Raw genomic sequence first — 27,206 nt, 5'->3', positions numbered from 1 at the left:
CTGCAAAAAAGCTTCGAAGTTATGATGAAGCATACCTGCAATTTGGGTTTACAGTCACGGCTGATCTGAGACCTCAGTGTGTCGTGTGTGCCGAGGTGCTGGCAAACGACAGTATGAAGCCCTGCAAATTAAAAAGGCACCTCGAAACAAAGCATGCTGGCATTAAAAATATACCAGCTGAATATTTTAAAAGAAAGCTTGATGGCCTCCATCAGCAACAGGCAACCATTTCAGTGCACAGCACTGTGTCTAAACAGTGTTTGGAGGCATCGTATGTAGTGGCCAAAAGGATCGGTAAACTGGGTAAACCGCATACAATCGCCGAGACTCTCATTTTGCCGGCAGCGCAAGACATGTGCAGAATAATGTTGCAGCAGCCAAACTCGGTGCAGTACCACTGTCCAATGACACAGTCGCTAGGAGAATTGTAGACATGTCCAATGATATCAGAGAGCAACTGATAGAGTTCGTAAAAAAGAGTCCTTACTACGCGCTGCAGCTGGACGAATCCACTGATATTACTGGGCAGGCACAGCTCCTCACCTATGTCAGGTATCTGCGGGACAAGGCGATTGAGGAGGATGTCCTGTTTTGCCGGCCTCTTCAGTCGCACACTACAGGAGAAGCCATTTTCAATGTCCTTGATATTTTTATCCGTGAAAATGGTTTGGCTTGGGACCGATGCGTTGGCCTATGCACGGATGGTGCGCAGGCAATGACGGGGCGTGAGCGTGGCCTAGCTGCTCGCGTTCAGCAAGTAGCTCCACTTGTGAAATGGACACATTGCATGGTCCATCGCGAAGCACTAGCTGCTAAAAAAATGCCGGTTCTCTTTGACACCGTGCTGAACCAATCCGTGAAAATAATAAATCTCATCAAATCACGGCCGCTAAACTCTCGCTTGTTTGGGGTCCTCTGCCAGGAGATGGGGTCAGGGCATGAACAGCTGCTTCTGCACACTGAAGTTCGCTGGCTCTCCAAGGGGCGGGTGTTACAGCGATTGTATGAGCTGCGAGAGGAGGTGAAGTGGTTTTTGACAAATCAAATCAGATCTGGCGAAGCATCTGGATGACACTATGTGGCTTGCGTCTCTGTCCTATTTGGTCGATATGTTTGACCGCTTGAATGGCCTCAACCTGTCTTTGCAAGGCCGCGAAACTCATATTTTGCTCCTTGCAGACAAAGTGCACGCCTTCACACAAAAACTAGACCTCTGGCATGGCCGCATCAGTCGAGGGAACTGCGACATGTTCCCCAGCCTTGCAGACTTTATCAGTGATGCAGGCACGTCACACGATTTCTCCTCCCTATTTCAATCAGCGTCGGAGCACCTGTCAGCAATGAGAAAACAATTTGCGACGTACTTTAGAGGATTATCGCGCTTTTGCGTGGGTTCGAGATCCGTTTGTGTGCACAGCAAACAAGCTATCAATTGATATGCAGGAACAGCTTATTGAGCTGAAGAGTGACAGTAGACTGAAGGAACTCTTTAGCTCCTGCCCTCTTTCGTCATTCTGGGCAGCATTGATGCAGGAATACCCTGAAAACTGTGACGTCGCCTTGAAGATTCTCCTTCCTTTCGCGTCGACATATTTGTGTGAGGCAGGATTCTCAAAAAATGACTGCACTCAAAATGAAATACCGCAATTGTGCACAAATCGAGGATGATTTGAGGCTATGTTTATCAAACATTGAGCCAAGAATTGAGGATCTTTGCAAGGCAAAGCAGGCTCAGGTCTCACATTAACATCACCTACCAGCAAGCTTCTGTAAAAAATGCAGATGATGCCTACTATTAGGCCTAGTAATAATAACAATAATAAAGCATAATTTAATATCAGAGGTCTGGTGCCAATTCCCAATTATAGCAATAGCCTAGTAATGATAATAGGCCTACTGATGATAATAATAATAATAATAATAATAATAATAATAATAATAACAACAATAAAGCATGTAACCTCATATAATTATATAGCAATAGCCCAGTAATGATGATAGGCCTACTACTACTCATAAAAATAATAATAATGCCTGCAAGCTCACATTAGAAGTCTGGTGCTACTGCCAATTATAATAATAATAATAATAATAATAATAATAATAACAATAAAGCGCAGGGCGGGGCGGGGGGCACAGGGGCCCCAACTGCAATGAACCAGCTTTGGGGGGGGCCCAGCTTGCAAAAGGTTGAGAACCCCTGCCTTAAACATTGATGATGTGATTAACTTATTAAAAATGAATAAGGCCAGATTGTAAAAAGCTAATGCCAGGATTGTCTTAATCTTAGACTTCAGCAGAAAGATTGCATTTAGATTAAAAAATGCATAATAATTTATCACATTTTCCTTTTTTTGGTACTTTTTGTAATGATATTCAGGTGGTAGCAATCTGCATTAATCCTTGTTAACATTAAAAGCTCATCATTAAAAATTCATGCTTTTAAGTACATAACAACATATCAAATCTATGCCTTTTCACTTGCATAGATTTACCTTTTATTTTGTGGTTAATTTGAAAGTTGTTATATGTTCATGACTGAATTCATGTATATTTGGTTTTCTTACATCTTTGTGAATAAACACATAGATGACATTTTCTGCCTTGGCTTGATATAGCAATACAGAGGGACACCCAAAAGGTTTTGGGGCTGTTTTCTATTTTCGAGTAGATAGGGAACATACAAAACATATACATCGTGGTCCAGAGCAGCACGGTCGTCAATACAGTCACAGAGTAGGGGATGCATTGGAAACAGCCCATTTACACTACTATGTTCTGACTTCATTTATATTGACGTTGCTTGACAGGAAATTAAATATACTATATAATAGGTCACAGATGGTGTAATAACCGGAGAAGAACCTCAGAAGTAAATTGCACTTGACACGGCCCATTAGCGTGAAATTTCGCCAAACCCACTTGTGCCTAGACTTTGCTCATGCTTTCACAAAAATATCAAAACTTCATTGCCATGCCCACATGACGTATTGCATAGCGCTGCGCTTAAGGCATGGCACTCTAAAATAGGGCCCATAGAGTTCACATGTAGAAACAATCAGTTCAGATAATAAAGTATTCTTTTTAGAAGTTTCTATCCAAATGACAAGTCCACCACACTAATATGTTTTCAGTTAAAAACTAGTTCCTCTTGTCATTGTTTTCTACAATTTGCAGTACTAAAAGTCATTTCCGAAAGTCTCCCATTTCTGTGGAAAACATTTATTTTGCTATGGTTAGAATCCGCACTCTAACCATAGCAAAATAAATGCGTTTTCAACCTGAAAACTAGTGTACTAGTGTGGACTTGGGACTTAGAGGTAGATATGACAGAACTCATCATCTCTAATTAGGTTCTGTAATATCTCTGTGCTGTTTAGATTATTTGTTAAAATTGAGAAAATTGTAGTGTTTGTGTACTGATTTTACTACCTTTCTGCTAAAGTTTTTTATTTGTTTAAACACATCAGAGTAACAAAGTCCTTTTATGAATGTTTTTTTTACCAGTATTTCAAGAGGGTTGCTCTTAGCATACATTGTTTGTACGTGTGTGTTTGTACGCACCCATGATGTACATGTATGTATGTATGTATGTATGTATGTTGTAAATTCTTGTTCATACATGTTGTGTTTGTATGTGCTTGTTTTTGGGTTGTATGGATGTGTGTATTTTACAGTATGTGTGTTCACGTGTGTGTTCCTTCACGCTCAACAATTCACAGCCAAGCTTAGTTTGCTCATTGGTCATACAGGGGTCTGTGTGCACACTTTGGCTCCTTCACAACATATAGAACATACACTCACATGTAAGATGAAGCTTTGACGTTCAGACAGATGTGGGCTGGTCTTGTCCTCCAAATGAGTTACAGCACATCTATGTGTTTGTACCACCCATTTAATGTAATGTTTTCGTTATCTCTTGTTTCTATTGGTGTGCTTTTGTGTGTGCTCTGGGGCACTGTCACACACAGATTTAGACAAAAACACGCTTATGATAGCGTTTTTCCTCAATACTTCGCGTTTTAGTTTTTCCTCAGCCTGATTCCTCTTTTCCTCCACTCTTATTGGTCTTTTTCAGTTGGAGGAGGACAGGCCACACCCACATCACTCATTCCCGAGGCCCGCCCATTTGAGAAGACTGGCGTCGTATGTGTTTTCCTCCGCTACCATGGACACGGAGCACTTCCCCCATGACCCCACCCTCGGGGGAGCGGCCATTCAGCGCAGCCGCTCGGCTGAAAGCAGCCCCGCACACCGACACGCCCATCGCAGACACATGCCACTGTTGCCAGGCAACCCCAGAGCCAGGCATTCTGTACTCAACCTACCGCGCCTACACATTCAGCAAATGCTGGCAAAACTTATGAACAAGACGTGATCCCCCACCCTTAACACACACAGACACACACTTGTGGTGCGTTTATTAGAGGGGGAGCACATCATAATGTGCCCATTGATGAAACAAATTCAGTACGGAAGCTTGGGCAATAAACTTGGTCTGTGATTGGGAGGCACACACGTGTGTTTGTGTGCATGTGTGTATGTAAGTAAGATATAAGATACTCTCCAGCTTAAAGGGACAGTTCACCCAAAACATTTTTATCTGTCACCATTTACTTAACCTTGTGTTCCAAACATTTTCCAACTTTCTTCTGTGGATGCTACAGACTGACAAGCCTCAGTCACCACTCACTTTCATTGCATCTTTTTTCCATACAATAAAAGTGAATGGTAAATAAGACTGTCAGTCCCTACATATTCTGCTTAACATCACCTTTTATATGTTCTGGGGTTGAAAGTCATTTGGGTTTGGAACAACATCATGGTAAGTAAATCATGACAGAATTGTCATTTCTGGTTGAATTTGTCCTTTTAATCAATTAGGACAAATGGAGAGAGAAAAAATTATATTGTACTCTACACAACAAAGCAATGCTGTAAAGTGTATTCACTCATAAAGACACTGTACACTACATAAAAAAATTAAAATAAGAAAGAAATCAAAAACAAACACCAAGGCAAACAACATATATTTAACTTTTTGTGAAATGGAGGATGTTTAACGCAGAGCTGCTGGTGTCCAGGGGACAGACACATTGACTACAATGCAGAAAATATCTTTATGTCCCATAGACCTCTTAGATTCTCATGAACACCATCAACTTCTCTGGAATAGGACCGATGTGATGGTGCGATTGTGTTTTCAGGGTTGAATGTCATTGTGTTATAATGAATGTCATCCAAAAGCAGATATAACCAAACTTAAAATGGTGTGGGTCTGTGTAGGTGTGTGTGTATGTTTGTGTTTGCCTTCTGTGTGCTGTGCATGTTCATAAAGTACACTAGAAGGACAGAGAGTGCTTGCTAAGCGATTTTTTTGCACAGTCCATTCACATTAGTATGATCTCAGCAGTAATAGCACATATATAACCTGTCAAATGCCACAACACACACCTCTATAATTGGCTTTTGTAAGCAAGCATGACAGAATGTGAATCGAAAGGTCTCACTAGGGATTCTTATAGCCGAGTGAATGTAGGAAAGACAGCAACGTTAATCATATACTGTTTGGGATCATCGTGATATCACATTTGTCTTCCATTTTAGCTATATAAAGAAATGTAAACATTATTTTGTCAGTCATAATTGTTGATCAGAGATATCTGAAGAGTGTTGAGGAATAATTATTAGGGATATCTAAATATCTTAGGGCTACAAAGATTGTCATCCTAGCTGATGAAGTGATGTTAGTAGCTAATTAAATTCTGGAATGGAGATATTCCATGTATTAAAGTGCAATAGAGCTCCAGGCAATAGATTTGTGTAAGAAAGACTGAGCCTCTTTTTATTACACATGTGTTTGAGGTTTGATACTCATATGCAGACATTTTAACTTGATTATATTTTATCATTCAGCAAACGGATGTTGCCTTTTTTTTTCTCCTCTGGCCATTGACTTGACATGCTGCTTCAGTATTTTAAGTCGTAATAGCTGTCACCTTAATCAATGCATAAATAATCTGTTTAGATGACACATCAGTGCATTGTGAGGTCATAGTGATCAGATCACACCTTAGATACTTCCACTGACATATAGGAAACATGAAGCAGCATTTACATGCAAATCATTGCTGTATTTGTACAGTAGGATCCTTCAGCTGCAGGCACAGAATTAAGGACCTATCTATGGGAGAAAAGCTTGAAAAGATGGATTGATTTTGAATTGTCAGTATGATAATGCCTCACTTATAATTCATGCCTCTGCTGTAAAAATGCTATTACTCAATGCTGGATATCAATACATATGCAAACCATTTTGTTGAATATCGTTTGGTTACGTATGTAACCTCCGTTCCCCGAGGGAGGGAACGACACGTTGTGTCGGAGAAGCGACACTAGGGGTCTCTCTTGAGCGCCGATATTCACCTCTGATCTATTGAAAAGGGCCAATGGGAGTTGCCAGTCAGTATTTGCATACCCCGCCCCCGGACATACAGGTATTTAAGCGGGGTAAATACGGGAGTTCATTCAGGATTTTTCTGAGGAGCCGGAAATGGTCCTGCCACAACAGTGGCTCGGTTCAGCGACATGGCAGAGGAAAGACATAACGTGTCATTCCCTCCCTCGGGGAACGGAGGTTACATACGTAACCAAACGTTCCCCTTCTGTCGCTCTCTCCACGTTGTGTCGGAGAAGCGACACTAGGGGACCCATTCCAATCTTGCCATGCGCTGAACCGTGTACATGAACCGCCGATACAGAGGCAGGCAGGGATTTCATCCAGTGCCGCACATCGTCTGTACCTGGCTGCACGTACCCTTCCCCAATGCCCCATAAGAACATCAAAATCCTTCTAGTTACCCTGGGAGGGGAACAAGGCGATGTTTGCCAACATGGGAACGGGCCAGCCTGCCTCAATCCCGTGGGAAGGAGGCGAGGCGCGGGGGGCGGCTGAAGCGGCTGTCTCTCACTACAAGAGAAAGCCTACGACCGCAATGCTGTCATGGTCTATGTTTTCAGTATGAAAACATAGACCATTCATAAAAAACGCTGCCTGCGTGTTTCGCATCCCAGGTACGCCAGGCGGTTTTTATGACCGTCAGAGGTGGGGAGAAATCACCGCATCCAAAAACTACACAGGGGCGGAAAGGCATCTTCAGAAAGACGCGTCCTGAAAAGGACGTTCAACGCCGCTGTGTTTGCTCTTTTAGAGAAATTTACTCTTTTAAGGAAAATAACTCTTTTAATATACACAATATGTATGTGTGTCTGCGCTGTCGAAGCGCTCAGGGGCAACAATGCACGCCGTGCAAAGTGAAGGAGAAAGCCGCTGTTGTGCGCCGTCAAGATCCAACAGCATGCAGATCGTCAGAGGAAACCGGAACGTTTTATAGTGGTGTGTAAACTCGCAGCAACTGCAGACAGACCATCGGCTCAAAAGAAATTTTCTGAATGAACTCCCGTATTTGCCCCGCTTAAATACCCGTATGTCCGGGGGCGGGGTATGCAAATACTGACTGCCAACTCCCATTGGCCCTTTTCAATAGATCAGAGGTGAATATCGGCGCTCAAGAGAGACCCCTAGTGTCGCTTCTCCGACACAACGTGGAGAGAGCGACAGAAGGGGAAGCAGAGTTTCTTCTTTCAAGCAGATGTGTTTAATTTTTCACCAAAAAAATAATAACTGCTTTACAGCCATTGGTACACAGCTATCATTTTGATAGAATTTACACTTTTCTGGGAAATCATCCTACAAATGGCTTGCCTATAGTTGTCTCTGCACATTAATCTGGGATAGAAGAAACTAATTTAACAGACAAAATTTCACACTTCAGTTTTAAGTATAATTTGCCTCATTGGGGCCAACTGAAATAAGCTCTGAGTATCGAAAACATACATACAATACATATGAAAATGAAATACAAAATTTTGGCACTGAGACCCAAATCACCCAATCAAATCCAAAATATTTCTCAGTGTTCCTTGCAGTTGGCTCCAGTTATCTGTGCTGCTTTCATTGTTTTAATGCAATTCACACAAATCACTGTTTATCTGGAGTCACCAATGTACTGTAACTTGTATGTTCAGAAGAGTTTGTGTAGTGTGAACAGTGTAAGACAGCTTATCCAAATGTCTTCCTAACCAAGAGGATGAATACAGACTGAATGGCTGTAAATAGAGACACAACAGACCAGTAGTAATCATAATAGCATAATAGTATGCAGTATTGTTGGTCTAAAGATGGTTAATTACTGTGGTTATATCACATTTTAATCTTGAAAAGACGAATTATTTTTATTTAAATTCAGTACACTTTCTAATGAAGAAAATTATTGCCAGGGTGATTATAGTACATTTACACACTGGAATAGATTTAGTGTGTTTAAAGGGATAGTGAACATTATATCATTATTTACTCACTGCCATGTCGCTCCAAACCCATATGACACACTTCTGTGAAACACTATTTGTTCTCATTGTATGGAGGGAAAAAGAGCAGCGTCAAAATGACTTCTCTTGTGTTATACTCATACAGTTATACAGCTTTGGATCTGTAGTGAATAAATTATAACAGAATTCTAATTTCATGTGAACAAACCCTTTAAATTGGTGTTCACTTTTCACAATGTGAGAAAAGGTCTTCAAATATAGAGGAATGTTAGAGGAAGTTTCTTATTTTACAGTTTCGCTCTTTGAAATATCTCCTCTCCTTACTGCGAGACAGTAAATCATTTTGTTCAATACTTTTGAATCTGTGAATCTCTTTGTTTCATTCAGTACCATGCAAATATTTGTTGTTGTTGCTGATTTCATTATTCACTCGGGCCAAATAATGTAGAACTGCCTTTTCATTTCAGGCCTGTTTCATGCCATTCAACATTCATAACATCTCACATTCTCCATCTCTAACTGGGTCAAAGTCAAGCTCTTTAAAACTCCCCAAAGACAAACCTTGAGCTCTGAGCTGCATACAAGGACGTATGTTCACACAAAGCACATTGAATTAAAAAAGTAACTGTTTAGCATTGTCAATTTGTATTGAAAACACAAAAATGGATAATTCATATTAAAAACAATCTTTTTAAAAACTTTATTTAGTAGCATATTGAGAAAAGCATAAAAACAGAAATTTGTGGATGGCCACTCAAAGATAAGGATTGTTGTTTATAAATGTTTAGCAATTTATTGAGTCAAGATTTATATCATACAGTTAACTTTTTATTGCTCATAATGTTAATAATCAGCTGATCCTAGCTAGCTCATAAGTACATGTGTGAATCAGGGTCAACTTTGAACAGCAAGAGTCTTTCACAAAATAGCTTTTTTTAGTGCAGTCAACACTAAATAGACTGTATAGTAGACATGTAATATGTACAAGCATGTATTTTAGGCTTTTGTAAACTATAACTCTTTGGACAAATATTTTAACTTGCTGTTGTACAACACATTCCTCTGTCTCATTTGCTGTCTTTGTGTCTGTGCTGTACATACTGTCTTTGAGTCTACACTTTAAAAAAATTGTAGAGAAAATATTACTCTGTAAAATGGACTTTTGTGCCTTTTTAACCATGTATGTCATTCTAAAAGGACAATCCTGCAAACCTTGTATACAACCAAATCACAAGTAAATAATCAGATAAATGACTGAAGAGTGCTCTTTTCTTTTCCACACAGTGAGCTGTGCATGATGGGAACTGTTTTTAATCTGGTTTGTTGTTGCTGTTCACTAAGTTTGTTGAAAACCTAAAATTTTGGCAAGTGTGTAATTTCTGCACCACTAGCGTTGCCAAATGGAATTCATAAAAGTTTTGTTTTCAAACAGGTTTTGGTTCTCTAACAATTCCCCGGTCTGGCAAACATATTACTCATTAATTGGTCGTGATTCTCAAACAAACCTTTGAAATGCTTTGAATGCAACACAGTGTTTACTGTTTTTTAAAGGGACATCAACATATGAATGGCTCACTTACAGTTGAAGTCAGAAGTTTACATACCCATAGGTTGAAGTCATTAAAACTCATTTTTAACCAATCCACAGATTTCATTTAAGCAATCTATTGTTTTGGCAAGTCATTTAGGACATCTACTTTGTGTATGATGCTAATCATTTTTCCAAAAATTGTTTACAGACAGATTGTTTCACTTTTAATTGACTATATCACAATTCCAGTGGGTCAAAAGTTTACATTCACTAGGTTAACTGTGCCTTTAAGCAGCTTGAAAAATTCCAGAAAATTATGTCAAGCCTTTAGGCAATTGGCCAACTAGCTCATTTGTACCTGTGGATGTATTTTAAGTCCTACCATCAAACTTTGCTTGACATCATGGGAAAATCAATAGAAATCAGCCAAGACCTCAGAAAAAAACATTGTGGACCTCCACAAGTCTGGTACATCCATGGGAGCAATTTCCAAAATGCCTGAAGGTACATGTTCATGTGTACAAACAATAGTACATTGTTTTGTAGTTTGGTGCAAAAAGTGCAAATCAATCCCAGAACAACAGCAAAGGACCCGGTGAAGATGCTGGAGGAAACAGTATCTATTTCCACAGTAAAACAAGTCCTATATTGGCATAATCTGAAAGGCTGCTCAGCAAGGAAAAAGCCAATGCTCCAAAACCTCTATAAATGCCAGACTACAGTTTGCAATTTCACATGGGTACAAATATCTTGGAAATATCCACTGGTCTGATGAAACAAAATTAAACTTTTTGGCAATAATGACCATCGTTATGTTTGGAGGAAAAAAGGTGAGGATTGCAAGCCGAAGAACACCATTCCAACCGTGAAGCATGGGTGAGGCAGCATCATATTGTGGGGGTGCTTCACTGCAGGAGGGACTGGTGCACTTCACAAAATGGCGAAGAAGGAAAATGATGTGGATATATTGAAGCAACATCTCAAGACATCAGCCATGAAGTTAAAGCTTGGTCGCAAATGGGTCTTCCAATGAACAATGACCCCAAGAATACCTCCAAGTTGTAGCAAAATGGCTTAAGAACAACAAAGTCAAGGTATTAGAGAGTCCATCACAAAGCCCTGACCTCAATTTGATTGAAAATTTGTGGGCAGAATTGAAAAAGCTTGTGCGAGCAACAAGGCCAACAAACCTGACTCAGTACATCAGTTCAGTCTGGAGGAATGGGCCAAAATTCCAGCAACTTTTTGTAAGAAGCTTGTGGAAGGCTTCCGACGATGTTTGACCAAAGTTAAACAATTTAAAGGCAATGCTACCAAATACTAACAAATTGTATGTAAACTTCTGACCCAATGGGAATGTGATGAAAGAAACAAAAGCTGAAATAAATCATTCATTCTACTATTATTCTGACATTTCACATTAACGGACCTAAAACAGGGAATTTTTTCTACAATTGAATGTGAGGAATTGTGAAAAACTGAGATTACATTTTTGGCTAAGGTGTATGTAAACTTCTGACTGTATGTCTCTGCATATTCAGCTGGATATGAGGAAGTATTTTAATATCGAAAAAATTACACACTTCACCTTTATATCAACATTTCCACTGTCTTTTAATCACTGTTCCATTGATTTATTTTGTCTCTTTTCTACAGGAGGTCGCAGTGGCTGAATGTTTGCCTTCCTCCTCGCAAACACGTCTGAAACGAGTAGACTTCATGTCTGGTGTGTTGATGTTTGATGATCTAAGAGAGGAAGGCGCAAAGGCGGGAGTGTTAGGCAGTGATGGAAGCCCTCGCAGTAGTGAGGGAAGCCCGGAGGGTGCTGTTTCCACCCTGCTTGCCCCTGCCCACCGGGACCATGACCAGGAAGAGGGCTCGCGCACCCTTGTTCTCGTCTCCGCTGGTAATGGACAGGTTTCACCTGGAGATGGACAGGGTACCCTTGCCGCATTGACTCCACAGGGAGAGCGACCTGTGCCAGATGAATCAGAACCTGGGACTTTCTCCTCCGTCATTAAGTCAGAACCAAGGCCTATCGTCATGACAACTGCAGCTGTGATCACCGGTGGTTCTTCCTCGCCGCCGTTCACCAAGGTGGAACGAACTTTCATCCACATTGCTGAGACGACACATCTCAATGTCATGACAACCAGACATCGTCCATCTGGACTGGATGAGGTGGCAACAACAGAGTGTGAGGAGTCAGGTGGAGAGAAAGAGGAGAAGGAACGAAAAGGGGTCAGTGAAGGAAGGGAAAAAGAGAGCAATAGTGAGCAGATTACAGTAGAAGTAGAAGAATGTGAAGCAGAGGAAAAGGAGGGAAATAAGGGAGAAAAGGAAGAGAGTGAAAGAGAGAATGACAGAGAGGCTGAAGAATCAGCGAAGGAGAATTCGAGTAAGAGTAGTAGACAAGAACCAGAGACTGTGTTTTTAGCTGAGTTACATGACCAGCTCAACAACACAACTATTGGCCCTGAAGAACCCCATTATACGGAAACTAAAATGGAAGTCAAACCAGACAGCATCAGACCAGATGTAGACCTGTATCAGGAATTTAAACAAGAAGAGTGTCCTCCTCCAACTCCTCAACAAAAGAGAGATAATAAAGTAAAAGATGAGGAAGTTGTGTCTACAAAGGAAGCAGACTTGCCCAATAGAAAGGCAGAGTTTGTGGGAAACATCCAGCCACACCCACAGAGACGGAGTCGTATTCCCGTGCTTGCATCTGAGGAGGATACCGGCTCGGAAAAATCCTCTCAGACGAGTCAAGAGCAGTTGCAACGCACTCGTAAAAGCCGACAGCAACAACTAGCCCGTCTCGTTCTGGAGCGTAAACAGTCACATCTTGTTCGTTCTCGCTCAGCCTCTTCCCACTCCCCGTCCCTTTCGACAACGGCCTCTGAGGATGAAATGCACCAATCAGATGACTCCACTAAAGGGGAGAGAGGAGCAGAAGGGCAAATTAGGAGCAGGATCCCTCGGCCATTTACACCCATAAGTGTAACTTCTGACCAATCAGGGAGCACGACCCTCCCGCAAACCCAGAGATCTGTCTCTTTCATTCAGTACAGGTGGGTGGAGCAGTATACCATCTTAAAAGGTTTTCATTTTCATCTACACTACCAGTTAAAATTTTGTACATACTTGTGCCTAAATATGAATTTCTTTTAAAAAAATCACATTGGTTCAGACAGGTCATGTTAGTAAAGCTTGCAATCAGCTGACAACATCTACCAATACAATTCAGACAATATCAGAGTGTTTCTTTTTAAGTCCTTCATTCATTCCTTCTTTCAGCTGCCTTTCAATTGCATGGTTTCAGTTGTATGGATGGACAGGGAGTTTGCCCAGAACACCAACAGATTTCTTTAAATTGTCTATAAGCCAATAAGTAGTCATTTGACAGAAGTGGTTCTGAATAAACTAAAATTTTAAACAACAAATTATTTTTGTGTCTAATCTGTTAGGAGCTAGCAGTGTAGATTGCAGTATTTCTAACCAACCCTTTGGAACCTTTACTAAAAAAAAAACTGTGTAAGGAAAATATACAAAATTCAGTCATTTCAAACTGGCCTATAATGTAAAGTGACCCTTTTCACAGACTATGATGAGGCGTTTCCTCTTATTTAGCAGCGTAAATCTAGGAAACTAATGACTCTTTATTTTCTCTTTCCAACAGAACCAACGGTTCTGTCAATCCCAGGATGCAAAAATCTTCAAGTCTGCACACAAATATCCATCAGCAACCACCGAAACCTCAGCTCCGCCCCTCTAAAACACTTCCACCCCATCCTCCTTCCTCAGGCCCCTCACGCTCACAAGGAAGTTGGACCGCCACACGTACCTTATCTCGTACCTCAGCTCCTAATGTCCCCAGAAGCAGTAGCACCTCCCCTCGAAGTTACACCACCTCTCGCACTGATAGCCCCTCCCCCCAGCGCATCCGGCGACAACCTGCAGCCAATGAAACGCAACGACAACCCCAGCAGCCCAGACCTTCTTGCCCATCACAGTCCAAATCCAAACCTCAGGACCCCACCCCAAAAAAGAACAAACTCCACTCATCAACCACACCCCAAAAAGGGAAGAAAGATCCACTAGAATCAAAGACTAAAATTAGATAATTACAGCATGTTGAACAAGGACGTTATTCCTCCCAATGATCGTTCTATCCTCTCTGAAAGCTCTAGTCCTTCCATTATCCTAGGCATCACCATTTAGAAACTGCTAGCTCATAACAATCCCTCTCCAAATCATCTGTGTTGGACTGAGAACCTCTCATGAACCACAGCAAACTCAACCAAACAATATGGATGGAAATGTTCTTTATTTAGCCTAGTGACTGCAGTGGTTACTTAAATACCTCTGATGAAGAGAACCTATGACATTTACAAACATACATGCACAGGGATTGTACAAAATTATGTGCATGGGGAAGTTGTCATTAATGAAGTGTGTTGGACTGATGAACACACCTCATATGCCTTAAACCTGCAAAGGAAATAATTGCTGCCATCACAAAAAAGCTTCCACAGGCTATACCCTCCTCTACACGGTGCAAACACTACTGTCATGTCAAATATACTGAATAACTACCAATCACATCAAATGTGTTAAACTTCTTGTTCTGGCTTGAAAACACTTTCCATCCATGTTCAGATCTGGTTTAAGTAAATGACTGCAGATACATACTGTTATTTTAATGAAATATGATTTCCACCATATTTTTGACCAACATCATAATGTTAGAATCTGAAAAAATAAATCTTTATTCACACTTGCAGAAATTTAAGTCATTTTGAAAGTCCCTAATACACTTAATATTCCACTTGTCATTTTGTGGGACAGTCTTTAAAGTCAGTTTCCACATTCAATTTCTGTGTTTTTATTAATAAAAAAATAAATACAAATAATAATAATAGTCACTTGCACCTACAACTTGGTGCTTCTATGCAGAATGTAGCAAAAAATCTGAAATAGGCCTAAAAAAAATTTAACCTCTTCTCAGAACTAAGCTGACTAACTCTGTTGCTACAATTTAATGTCAATCATTTAATCATCTTGTCCCTTCCCACTGTATATGATTATTTTCTCTGGGACAATCCATCTGTGACACTTGTCTGCAAAATGGATTTGTTATCAAATCCTGGACCATCACTGCTCTAATGGCATGTGTTTGATATGCTCATCTGTTTCTGTTGGTCTTTTGCAAAACTGTAGATAATATAAGCAGCACTTTTGAAAACACTTTTATATTTTTTTTGAAAACAACAAAGGTTTAAAAAAAGATTAATGTATGACAATAGGACTACTTGTGACACTCTTAGGTCAGTAAAAGGGGGAAAATTAGGACGCGGAAACCAGCTTCACTCTTCAGGTTGATTTATTTCAGCTTTCAAACAAAACTCAATGTAAAGTGCTTATTTATAAGGTTTCACACAAACGTAAAGTACTGCTGCCATCCACAGCGTTTTCAGTTTCAAGTCATCTCCCTGATCACTGTTAATGCAAAACAGCTGCCAGAGATAATTTTCCACAGGTGTCAGTCCTTACCATTCCCACTCTCCCCGCCTTGCTCTCCACAGACGTCACTCGGCCATGCCCATATCTCCACATACCCCCTATCGTCCAACTCTGGCCGGGGAGTGCTTCTGGCCTATCACCCCCAAACCCCCATTTCTAGAAAGGGAATCTGCCACAGCCACTTGCGCCCCTGGATCCTATAAAGGATGGAGAGCCAGATACCAATGAGTGATTCGCACATTGGGATCCTTTATGCGATGGGGCCACTGGAGTGTGCCGTGGTCCGAACAGAGGGTGAAAGCATGCCATAGCAGATAGTACCGGAGGGTGAGGATCGCCCACTTGATGGCCAAACTCTCCTTCTCAATCCTGCTGTACCTAGTCTCGCTCAATGAGAATTTACGAATAATGTACAGTCAGGGATGCTCCTCCCCTCCACCATCTTGGAAATTACTGCTCCCAACCCCCTGTCATCTGTCTGTAATATAAATGGGAGAGAGAAGTCAGGAGAGTGTAACAACAGCCTGCCACAATGTGCAGCTTTCACCCATGTGAACGGCTGCTGACACGGCTCCGTCCACTGGACCTGACCCGCTGAAACAGCCGGGGCCCTAAACAAACCAAACAGAAGCATCACGAATTGGTGTAATCCGATCGGTGTGGAAAATGCTGTCTTCTCACGGGACATGGGAGTTAAGCAGATCTGCCAATATCCCTTTGTTAAATCCAGTGTCGAATAAAAGTTCAACAATCTGAGGCATTGGGTACGCATCAAATTTAGACACTGCATTGACTTTACTATAATCCACACAGAAACGGACCAAACTGACACTCTTCGGGACCAGCTGGCTCAGTCACTGTGGGATTCTTCTATTAATCCCATATCTAGCATGGCCTTTAATTCTTCTCGAACCACTTTTTTGTATGACCAGGAAGAGGCAAGAACACGTCAGAGAATTCTCCTTATAACCTGACAACCTCCGTAACTTGTGACTGTGAGAGGTGGTCTCTGCAAGCGAGGGGTGACTCGATTGATGGCTTTTAAGTTCACCTCCGGTCTGAGAATGCCCGGCCAATGGAAACGGGTCATCAGACAGATTTGTGTTTTTTCCTGCCCTAAGTGACCCGCCATTGGATTATAATTAGCCATCTGGAATAACACTTCCCGATGGTTCTTCGGTACTAACAGTTGGGTTGTTTGTGTCCTGCGTTACTCGATACAGCCGTTTCTTAGTAATATGGGCATGATATTGAATGGCTGGCTGGAGCCGTTAACATCAATCACATTTACATGGTCAAAGGCTGGCCTAAGGGTTTAGTCTCATGTCTGCTCCAGAGGAAATCCCCTGCAGGGTATCCACTATGGGTCGTGGCTTCCCCCTCCCTTGGGTCATCCAGACGTGGAGCCGTGTAGGCGACCCTGCACTATTCCGGCCAATTAGTACCCAAAATTAGTGGATGGGTGAGGCAGGGACTAGCCACAGCCTTGACACTATGCTATTATCCCCGAAATTGAATTATGACACTAAATTCACTAAAGGGTCATTTTGAACATACATGTGCACACACCTTACCTTCACCATTTGGTCTGTTCCCAAAGCCTCGGATTGAACCAAGCTTTGGTAAATGGAGGTTTGATTACTACCTGAATCCACCAAGGCTTGGTATGTACCCGCCTTAATAATCACAGGTATCCGGTAGGCTCCTGCTCGATCGGGGATGGCCTGTGGCACATCAGGGATCCGGACCAATGTCCCCACCTCCATCACAAGGCATTGGTCCTGGAAGTTCCCAGGTTCCCTGCAGCTCCAGCAGACCGGCCCAGTCTTCACGCCCACACCTGTGGGAGAGGTTTCACCATCTTTGGGGAACAGAGTGGGAGAGATAGGAGAAACCGGTGGGTTAAAAGATCCTAGGACCGGGGCCCAGGGAACCGGTTTATGGGGCACAACTTCTGACCTCCTGAACTGCCGCTAAATGGTCCTCAGCCAGCTGGACGGCTACATCCAGCAACACCTGGTGGAGACACTGGACCCATTCCGCTTTCCCATTTGGTAGCCAGGTGATAAAATGCTCCAGCACCACTAGATCTACTACTGCCCCAGCGTCGCGTTCGGCTGTCTGCACCCATCGCCGGCAGGAGTCACATAGCTGTTCGCAATGACAAATGGGCTGACGAGCTCACCATGAACCAGAGAACGGAACCACTGGCGATGCTGTTCTGGGCTGCGACCGACCTGCTGCAGGATGGTTCGCTGCAGCTTCTCATATTTCTGGAGGACTGCCACCGGAAGCTGCTATGCCGCAAGTTGGGCCTACCTAGTCAACAACAGAAAGTGGTGGACCGCCCACTGGTTTTGGGCCATCCCCAGAACTAAGGTGCTATCACAGATTGTTTCTACCTGCCTGCTCTAGTCATTTGGTGTGTTTTCTCATCCAGTGCTTGGATTCAAGCCTGAACATCTCTGAAGATTGTCAAAACTGTAGGAAGCAGAGACTGTCATTAGTGCACACTAGCCAGTGTTATTTGTGAGTTCTACATACTGTACTTGTGTGCACATTAACTTAAAGGGAATGCTTTTTTTAACCATTCCCACTACAGAACCATTGCATGCTGTTCTTTGAATGAGAATACAGGGAAATACGTTCTGCAATATGTTCCAGAATGTTCTATCTGCGGAGAATCCAGAAGACTCTTTCTGCTCTTAATACCAACAATATAAGGCAAAGACAGCTCTTCAGTGCATTCCTTTGTGTCCATTGAGAAAGAGAGAATTTCCGTGAATGTGAAGAGAAACCTTTCTGAGTTATACAATAAAAAGGCATTACAAATATCATTGATGCCAGTCAATAAACAGAAGTTCCATCACAGTTTCATTCTCAGTCTGGATTCTATCAGAGGCTGCCAGACAACACTGACACCAACCATGGGTATTTAAATCCGTCTTAATACATGCTGAAACCTTTCAGTAAAAAAATTGAAATGTGGGCCAATTTAACAACTAAATAGTTTTTAAAATATAAAAATGGCTAAATGTCTTCACTGTTATTTATCCTGAAATATTTTGAAGCTGATACATTGATTATTGTCTGAAAACCAGTTCTGAAATTGAAACAATCACAGAAAAGCTAGAACACTATGTGATCACAACACCTTAGATTTTAGTATTCTCTAGAACTTTTCAGTGATAAATGTTTAGATTCATCTGTTACCCTTTTACTGAAGAATACTGATAACAACAGCAGGTCATGAACGTTCTGTTGTATGTTAGTTTTATATGTAATTTATGGCTGATCAGTTGAAGGTTTACTGAAAACCAGCTATAAAATGGTTTTGGGTCAACTGGGAAAATTATGAAAACTAGAACACTATGTGATCTTTGTGTCCCTTGAACTGATTAATGAACTGAAGGGATGAATGGGGAACTTATTTGTACTTTGGACTAGAAACAAGATAAGTTAAACTGTAAAAACACTCCACAGAATAAGTTATTTTAAAGTTCAAATTTTGGACAGAAAACCTTATTCCAGCAATGACAGCTGTCAAGATGAGATTGATACTTGGAAAAAAATCTCCTTTTTTCTACAGGTTGTGTTCTTTCTACATGATTAAGACCAAAAGAGAATTTTAAAAATAATTGTAATAAACTTATTTAGGTCTTCTCCAGTAATTTGAAGTTAAATATGGAATGCTGGGGTAGAATCTCATTCTGTTATTGGTCAGGTCCTGGTGCTGCAACTTTTGTAAATAATGTGGCTGAAAATACCTGTTAGTTGGCATTACAGTGATTCTACACATTAGCTGCTTGTCAGCATACTCCAATCTAATTTGTTTGATTGGGATTTGAGTTCAAGAGTGAATCCAAATGGTGAACTATTCCCCAAAAAAGTCAGCTTCAAACTTTGATATTGGTTCATGTTTTTAACCATGGCTTGACCATACAGTAATTAGAAAGACAAAAATGCTTTGACTGAAGAAAAGTTACTCAGCAGCCAAAACAGCATCATTCTGTGTCTGAAAGAGAAAGAGAGAGGAAAGGAAGATTGGGTAGGGGCTTCATTTAGCCTTAATTTGTGAAGTGCTGTTGGTGTATAACCTCCAACCTTCTGACTTTTTGACTCTGGTTGTCAAAGCTCTCCACCACCACGGCACTCAATGAGGAACACCTGCACACTGGAATCTTTAAACTAAAGTACAGGTGAGTGTCAATTTCTGGCCTCTGTTCTTTCTTGGAAATTTTACAACAGTGTTGAAAATGTATAATCGTGTTTTTAAAGAGCAAAGACAAGAAGACAATCACAGATAAAACAGCTTTCTATTTTTTATCAGTGCGATTGCACAAGCTGCTTTATCATACTTAAGGCTTTCGGTTCAATGATATTATAAAAGTGTTCAACAGAACAGAAAGCGTCTCGGTTACTGATGTAGTAACCTCTGTTCCCCGATGGAGGGAACGAGACGTTTTGTTGATGAGTTGAAACTAGGGGTCACCCTTGGGAGCCCAGACATCTCTGATCTTTGAGAAAAGGCCCATGTGAATTGGCGAGTGGGATTTGCATGCCACTCCCCCGGACATAAGGGTATAAAAGGAGTGTTGCTTGCAAACAAACATTCAGGTTTCGCACTGAGGAGCCAAAGACCTGGCCATTTCAGCGGTTGGTTCAGTGTTGTGTTAAGAGGGACACATTTAATACAGTGTGTTGTACCCCCAGTGGTCTAATGCCAGCTATGAGGCTAATGTAGGGTGAAGGAATGGACTTTCAACTCAAAAGATAACTTTTTATTGTCGTTCAACCATATACAGTTAGTATAGTACACAGTGAAACGAGACAACGTTCCTCCAGGACCATGGTGCTACATAAAACAACATATGGCAAGCACAGAGCCACATGAAACTACACAGACTAAATAACATACCTATATAAAGTGTATGTGCAAACGTGTGCAAAAAGTAAGGGAGAGTACAATAAATTACTAAAAAATAAATACAAATTTTGTGTTTTTTACACAATGTTTTCAGAGTTCACTGAGTCCAACAGTACAATAACTCCAGGTTAAGCCAAGGCAAAATGATTTATTCAAATAGTAAATGGTGTTTCACACATGTCCTCAGCCCTTTATTCATTTTTCATTTCCCTTTATGATTTGTAAAAAGATGCACCTAATAAACAAACAACAGACAAAAAAAAAAAAAAACATTCTAGAGCAAATAGTTTTACAAAAAATATTTGCCAACATATGTGGACAGCAGGACTAAGTTGTGAAATTTTAAGTAATACCAAGCAAGCGAAAGTCAGATTTTGTTTTAATCAAATGGTTTGTGTCTAGGAATGTATGATTATGTTTTTGAGACTTTTTGAGATTTATTTGGATTTTCTATAAATCCAAATAAATAATTCTGATTACAAGTAATGGCCAGCATAATCAAATCACTGCAAACCATGTTAAATTCAATTTTTTATGTTCTGATTATCATTGTCCCATGTCTGCCAAACACGTTGATTGGTCCAAACATCATCTTCAGCCTGAAACAGATCTTTTGGTCAGATTTTAGGAGTGAATGCACTTCATAGAAAGCTATAGGATGAACCCTTGCTCTCTTTCTCACTATTTAGTGAATTAATTAACTTCCAGTGTGCTGTCTGTCTGCACTGGTCTCAGAAAAGTTCGAAATGCACCTTATTTTCATCCACATAAAGCCTCTTAAAGCAACATTTGTCAGCTTTTGCATGAATACATTTATTCCCAATATGAAAATCACAGTAAATATATAGGAATTAATTTACTAATGTTAATGAATAGAATCATATTGTACAGTGATTTCAAAATAAAATATAACAAAATGTATATCAAAAAGCAAAATGACCCACAGATTTGTTACTGTGAAAACTGCTCAATAGCACTCATCCGAGTACTTCATGTTTATCAGCGCGCCAAAGCACGAAAAATTTACAAAATATTTAAAGCAGCATATTAAACAAAACTAGAGATGCTGCTCTTTACAACCAAACATGTTTCAGTGAAAAGGTTTCTTAACAGAGGTACTTTTGTTGGTGCTGTGCCCAAAGAAGCAGTTCACGGTAATCAACATCATGGTGTTTGGTCACGTGACACAGTGTGTCAGAAGTTTAACCCTTAAATGACTCAAAGTGTCCTGAACAGTATGCAATTTAATTAAATTAATTTAAATTTGCGTTGCATATAGCGAACCAAAATAGCATAATTTTTCCTGCTTCCAACACATGATATTCAAGAACTGACTGTTCACTTGCTGCCTAATATATCCCACTCCTTGACAGGTGCCATTTTAATGAGATAATAAATGTTATTCACTTCACCTGTCAGTAGTTTTAATGTTGTAGCTGATCAGGGTATATACAGTATGTATGTATGTACTGTATGTATATTAGATCAATTGGGTAATTCTCGCAGAGATAGAGGGGTTGGGCCATATACACTTGTCATTCCTCGGATCACTATCCCTTGTCACTTCCTGTAAAACAACTTTATCGCTGCCATCCCATCTCATCATTGTGACATCAGCCATATGGAAGCAGAGGGAATCATTGTAAATCTGAGTAGGGAGCAGAGACTGACTGTCAGTAATCCAGCACAGGAAGACAGGACTCCTACTTCTTGTCACTTGTTCTCCCATCCTCAGTTCCACCTGCTGTCAAACTTCTCCAGCCCTCCAGAGGTTGCTGTTTTTCAGTGCCAGAATGGATGAGAGGATGACAACAGCACATTTATCATCACTCTGGCCATACAGGTAAAGTCTCATAACCACCAAGGCCATTTATAGTCCCTTTATACCCCTCTCACCACTCATATTTTCTCTCTATCAGTTTGATTAAGTTTTTGATAAAAGGGGACTGGCCAAATCATCTATCACCATATTTTGGTGTCATGGCTGGAAGTGTGTTCTTTGGATTGCTCTGTGACAAGTTAGACAGACATTGATCCTTAAAGAAGAAACCTTAAAAACTTAAATTCTATTCTTTTTAACAAACATTGGCAGATCAAGTGTCAACAAAGTTAAGAAACCTTGCAAAAGATTTAATAATAAATAATGAGAAACATGAACTGTACCCTTGATCCCTAAGACCAGTGCTCTCTCGCTCTCTCTTTTGCACAACAATGCTCAACAATAATCTCTGGTGCAGGATCCTCCCAGCCTGATTTGTATCAATGGACCATAATTGGATGGAGCAAAGGTCATACAGATCCTTTTTTTCACCTAACAACCACAATTCCAATCTGCAGGAAGTCGCTGAAGAGGATGGTTAAATTTGTGTTAAATTGTGGGTTAGGTTAGGTTTGGTTAAGGTTAGCCCTATCCCAACAGAGGAGATTGAATAATTAAGTTAATAAATACTTTTGTTCCACCTAATTGGAAAAAAAAATAGGCTTGGAGGGAGTGGTGGTGGTGTAGTGGTCTAAGCACATAACTGGTAATCAGAAGGATGCTGGTTCGAGCCGTACATCCACCACCATTGTGTCCTTGAATAAGGCACTTAACTCCAGGTTGCTCCAGGGGGATTGTCCCTGTAATAAGTGCACTGTAAGTCGCTTTGGATAAAAGCGTCTGCCAAATGCATAAATGTAAAATGAGAAAAAGGGATCAGATTTAGAGGTAACATTTTTATGGATTATGCATAAATCATTTGTCTTTTACTAAAGATAAATATTAGAGTCCAACTGAAATCTGTAATAAATAGCATAAAATGTATCCATATGAAATGACATTTTGTCTGCCTGATCTCTATGACCAGTACTCTTCTTCTCTACCATATTGCTCATCAAGGGTTATTTTTGGTGCAGCCTCCTCCCCGAATGGACATTCCAATTTGAAGCAGCAAAATGTATATCTAGTCCAATTTCACATCTGAATTCATAGGGGTGTCCCTTTTCAGTTTTGTTTTGGCATCAGTGATGTTGATGTATCACTTTTGAATTGAGATGCAATAATGGGCTGAATCTGATATTCAGAATCTGAGTTTCTACTCACACAAAGCTATCGTATGAAAACAGGGTCATATGGATAAATGGGGGGACTAAATATTCCTTTCAGACTGGAGCAGGATAATACATTAGTACCACAGAGAGAGAGAGAGAGAGAGAGAGAGTAAAATAAATTATCCTATCAAGTATCAAATTAAATGTATTATTGCTCTGAAGGGTCATGGTTTACTGTGTGCTGGCTATTTAGGTATGGTCGGAGAAACATACTGCTGGTGTCCTATGTCTTATCTATAGTATTCAGTAGGGCCAGTGCCTTCATTATGTTTGCTATGTTATGTCTGTAACATATCAATTGTTCTCAGTATGTCTTTCTCTCCTTTTTTACCCCTTTTTCTCCAAGCTTTTGCTCTATACTTCATCTCACCTCAAAACAACACAGATGCTAAGCCTACATAAAGAGTCCTCTATTGACAAGGATGTTCATCTCGGGCCAGTTTGCTCAACACTGCAGTTTTCTCAAAGGTAATACTCAATGCTTTTCAATTCACAGTGTTTTAGTCTGGAAAAAGGGAAGAAATGTAGTATGCCTATATCAGTGTTTACAGAATATTTTTGCAATGTTTGACTAAAGTGCATATTTGTTCTGCAATTATTGAGTGGATGGATACTGAACACTGCACATTTATTGGAGTGTTTGTCAGTATTTCCTGGGCTGCAGGCAACATGCAGCTGGCAGGCTTTGCCTCATTGGAGGATGCATATGGTCACATCTCTTCTTCTTTCTGCGGTCACCTGGTGGTAAGGGAACAGCATGCATGTTTTGTTTTGTTTTTTTTACAAATAATTTTGTATTTCTGAGACACCTGATCTCTTTCACATAAATACACATTCATCTGGCTCTTTTTGGGACATGGCCTGTTAAAATAGCTTTAAAATTGAGATATATTTTAAAGAAAGAAATAAAAGTAATGTCTTTCACTAATGTTTCTCTGATGTAACTATTACTATAATCAGTTTCCAATGATCAATTTCATTGGTTGATTATTGACTGATGTGCTGAATGTACTGTGTGGATAGAATGATTGGTTAATATTTTCATAGGTGGATCCCTGAATCAGCACGATGGCTCATAGCTGCCAACGGAAAGTCAGGCACGGCATATAATGTGCTAGCTTTAATGAGACGAGACTTCACATCCAGAGTCAAGTCAGAGGTATCCAGGGTCCTACTTGTCATTTTTATTTTTTATATTTTCTGGCAATCGTTTAAGTATTCGTGAACAACGTAATTTTAACGTTTACGTATGTGGTAATTAATGCAATGTGGTAAAAACATATTATCTGTTTAAAACTGTTTAAAACCACTCAACTAAGGAGACTTGCGTCTTTATAGGCATAGTGTGGTAGGTCTGTATGTGTCTGTCTGAGAATATTATTTTGTAGTCTTGTAAAGGGTTTCTTTCAGTGTGTATGTGGATGGAAAAAGCATTATAAACAGGCAGCCATCAATTTAAGCTCATATTCTCCCTCCCCTCATTCAGGTATGGAGTTGCAGCTACATACTATGGCATCAGCTTTAATATCACTGGCTTTGGACTCGATCTTTACCTGACACACTTCATATATGCCTCCATAGAGGTGCCTGCAAAAATCCTCATCTACTACTGTCTCAACAAAGTTGCCCATAGACTCTGTCAAACAGGAACACTGGTACTTACAGGATTCTGCATCCTCATCAACATCATCACACCTACTATTCCAAACAATGCTGGAACCAAACATTCTGTGTTGTACCATGTTTAGTTACCATCTTACCTTGTTTAATAGCACCATTAGACCACTTTTCAAATCACTTGGTTTTGAAAATATCCCCTATTTTTTCCTTCTTGTCTACAGGCAGAATGGGCTTGGAAACACCAATTTCATGGCTCGACTGGGAGCATCCATTTCTCCTCTTATGATGCTTTTAGAAGGTGTATGGACACTCCTCCTACAGATGGTCTTCTGCGCATTTGCCATCACCTCTGGTCTCATTGTTTGGCTTCTCACTGAAACCAACAACATAAGATTGCCAGAAACCATCGAAGATATTGAAGAGATGAGGTATAAGAAAAATGTTCACAAAACTATCATTTTTTTGCTTTTATGTTTTAGCAGTAGCAGCTTTAAATGCCATCATCTCAGTTTTATTATTTATTTATTCTTTACAGAAAGGAATCTGTCTATATCACATCGGAGGATCACAGTGGAGTCCCTTTAAAGAAGCCACTGCAGACACAGCTCAATGAGTCAAACACACACACATCACTTTAGTAATTTTAAATGCTACTTGCCTCATTTATAAAAGCAATACACTCTTGGGGTTTGAGTGTGTTGCATGAATATTATAAATAAATATATATTTTAAATAAATATTTTCTGGTAAATCATTTGTTCACACATCCGGTAGATACAGTCTTCATATTTATTCACAGTTATAAGTGCATTCTGGGTCATTCTTAGAAATCCATCAATTTGAACCTGAACTCAATTCTACCTGGTTTAAAAAAAAAAAGGGTTAGATCATTCACCTCTTTACCTGTATTGCCTTTAGATATCAAGACACCTAGATAAGTCAGTTCTTTTTTGCAGTTTATGTAATATAATTATATTTAACTTTCTCCATGTATTTAGGTAGTCTCTTTCCAAGACACACCCCACAGTGGACAGCACCAACTTATCTTTTAAATAAATGATTTATTTTATTTCCAGACACATTTATAGACATATATGTAAAGTGCAATGTTTTGTTACCTTTTCCCATGTTTTTTTTTTATCATAATTAATTTTTGTATTTTTTGGCTCTTCCAATAAAAATGTTTTTGTTCCCAAAATTCCTTTCCCGCTCCATTTTGCAAATAAAAAGCTTTTGATGAAAAACATCTAAATTAAATTGCTATATTAATCTAAAATTATAGATATTGGCCTGCAGTGTCTGAAAGATTACAAATATATTATTAAACAACTTATTATGTATTATACATTATTTATACATCTTATATTCTTCCAGAGATTTTGGAAATACATCGTCATTAGTAAACAACACTGTGCCGGAATGAGGAAAAAATTGCCACATGCATTGACAACATTTTTATTTTTTTTTATCAACATCTTGCTGACTATCTAAACTTTATAACTAGTGATCCAATAACTATCACTATTGTGACCTTGAGCAAGGCCTGTTCCTGAATGAAACACTGTGATTTTTTACTGGATACACCAATTAATGTCTTTTGTATGACCAAAATACATTTAATTATACATTTATGTAGTTGATATTTATGAAATGTGCTTAAATAAGCTGTATTTATTTAGTGATTTCAATGCAGTTAGACACATATTTTCTTGTAAATCTTTCTGCTGGAGAGAATGGATGCATTATTGTGTTTATAAATCTTCAGTCCTTCCAATAATCATACTACATGACAAATACTCTAGATGGCAGCAGTGCCAGACCTCTGAGAAAGAATGTTGAACTGTAACACAGGATGCAGACAGGTGTCATGTAGTTTGACATTTTGAACTCTGTAAAAATACCACATGCTGATGATCACTAATCTTTAGGCCAGACCGGTTAAGATTGCAGCGATTCTCTCATCAATGTGGTCAAATTCTGATTTTACTATTGGTGTTACATCACAATCAGGGCATTTTCTTCCTTATAATATCAATTGTTGTTTACTATAAATAGCAACTACAAAATTAGCTAATTATGCTAATTTAAGGTTTTAACACACATTTTATATATATGCTTTTG

At 39.9% G+C, this 27,206-nt stretch overlaps 1 protein-coding gene and 1 pseudogene across 2 annotated transcripts in view; both read left to right on the top strand.

Moving 5' to 3' along the window:
• Positions 1 to 14,697, top strand: part of ttbk1b (tau tubulin kinase 1b) — a 37,247-nt gene extending 22,550 nt beyond the window's left edge. For both annotated transcript variants that reach the window (XM_052153382.1, XM_052153383.1), the window contains 2 exons: positions 11,579 to 12,996; positions 13,605 to 14,697. In XM_052153382.1, coding sequence (XP_052009342.1) covers positions 11,579 to 12,996; positions 13,605 to 14,049 — 1,863 coding nt within the window. In that variant the 3' untranslated portion in view covers positions 14,050 to 14,697. The remainder of the gene's footprint in view (positions 1 to 11,578; positions 12,997 to 13,604) is intronic.
• Positions 14,698 to 17,167: 2,470 nt separating this feature from the next.
• Positions 17,168 to 25,723, top strand: LOC127662324 (solute carrier family 22 member 7-like; annotated as a pseudogene).
• The last annotated feature ends 1,483 nt before the right edge of the window (positions 25,724 to 27,206 follow it).

The sequence above is a fragment of the Xyrauchen texanus genome, chromosome 22 (genome assembly GCF_025860055.1).
Source record: "Xyrauchen texanus isolate HMW12.3.18 chromosome 22, RBS_HiC_50CHRs, whole genome shotgun sequence".
Lineage (NCBI taxonomy): Eukaryota > Metazoa > Chordata > Actinopteri > Cypriniformes > Catostomidae > Xyrauchen > Xyrauchen texanus.
Note: the sequence above shows the minus strand (reverse complement) of the source record. Positions and strands in the feature narration are given on the sequence as shown.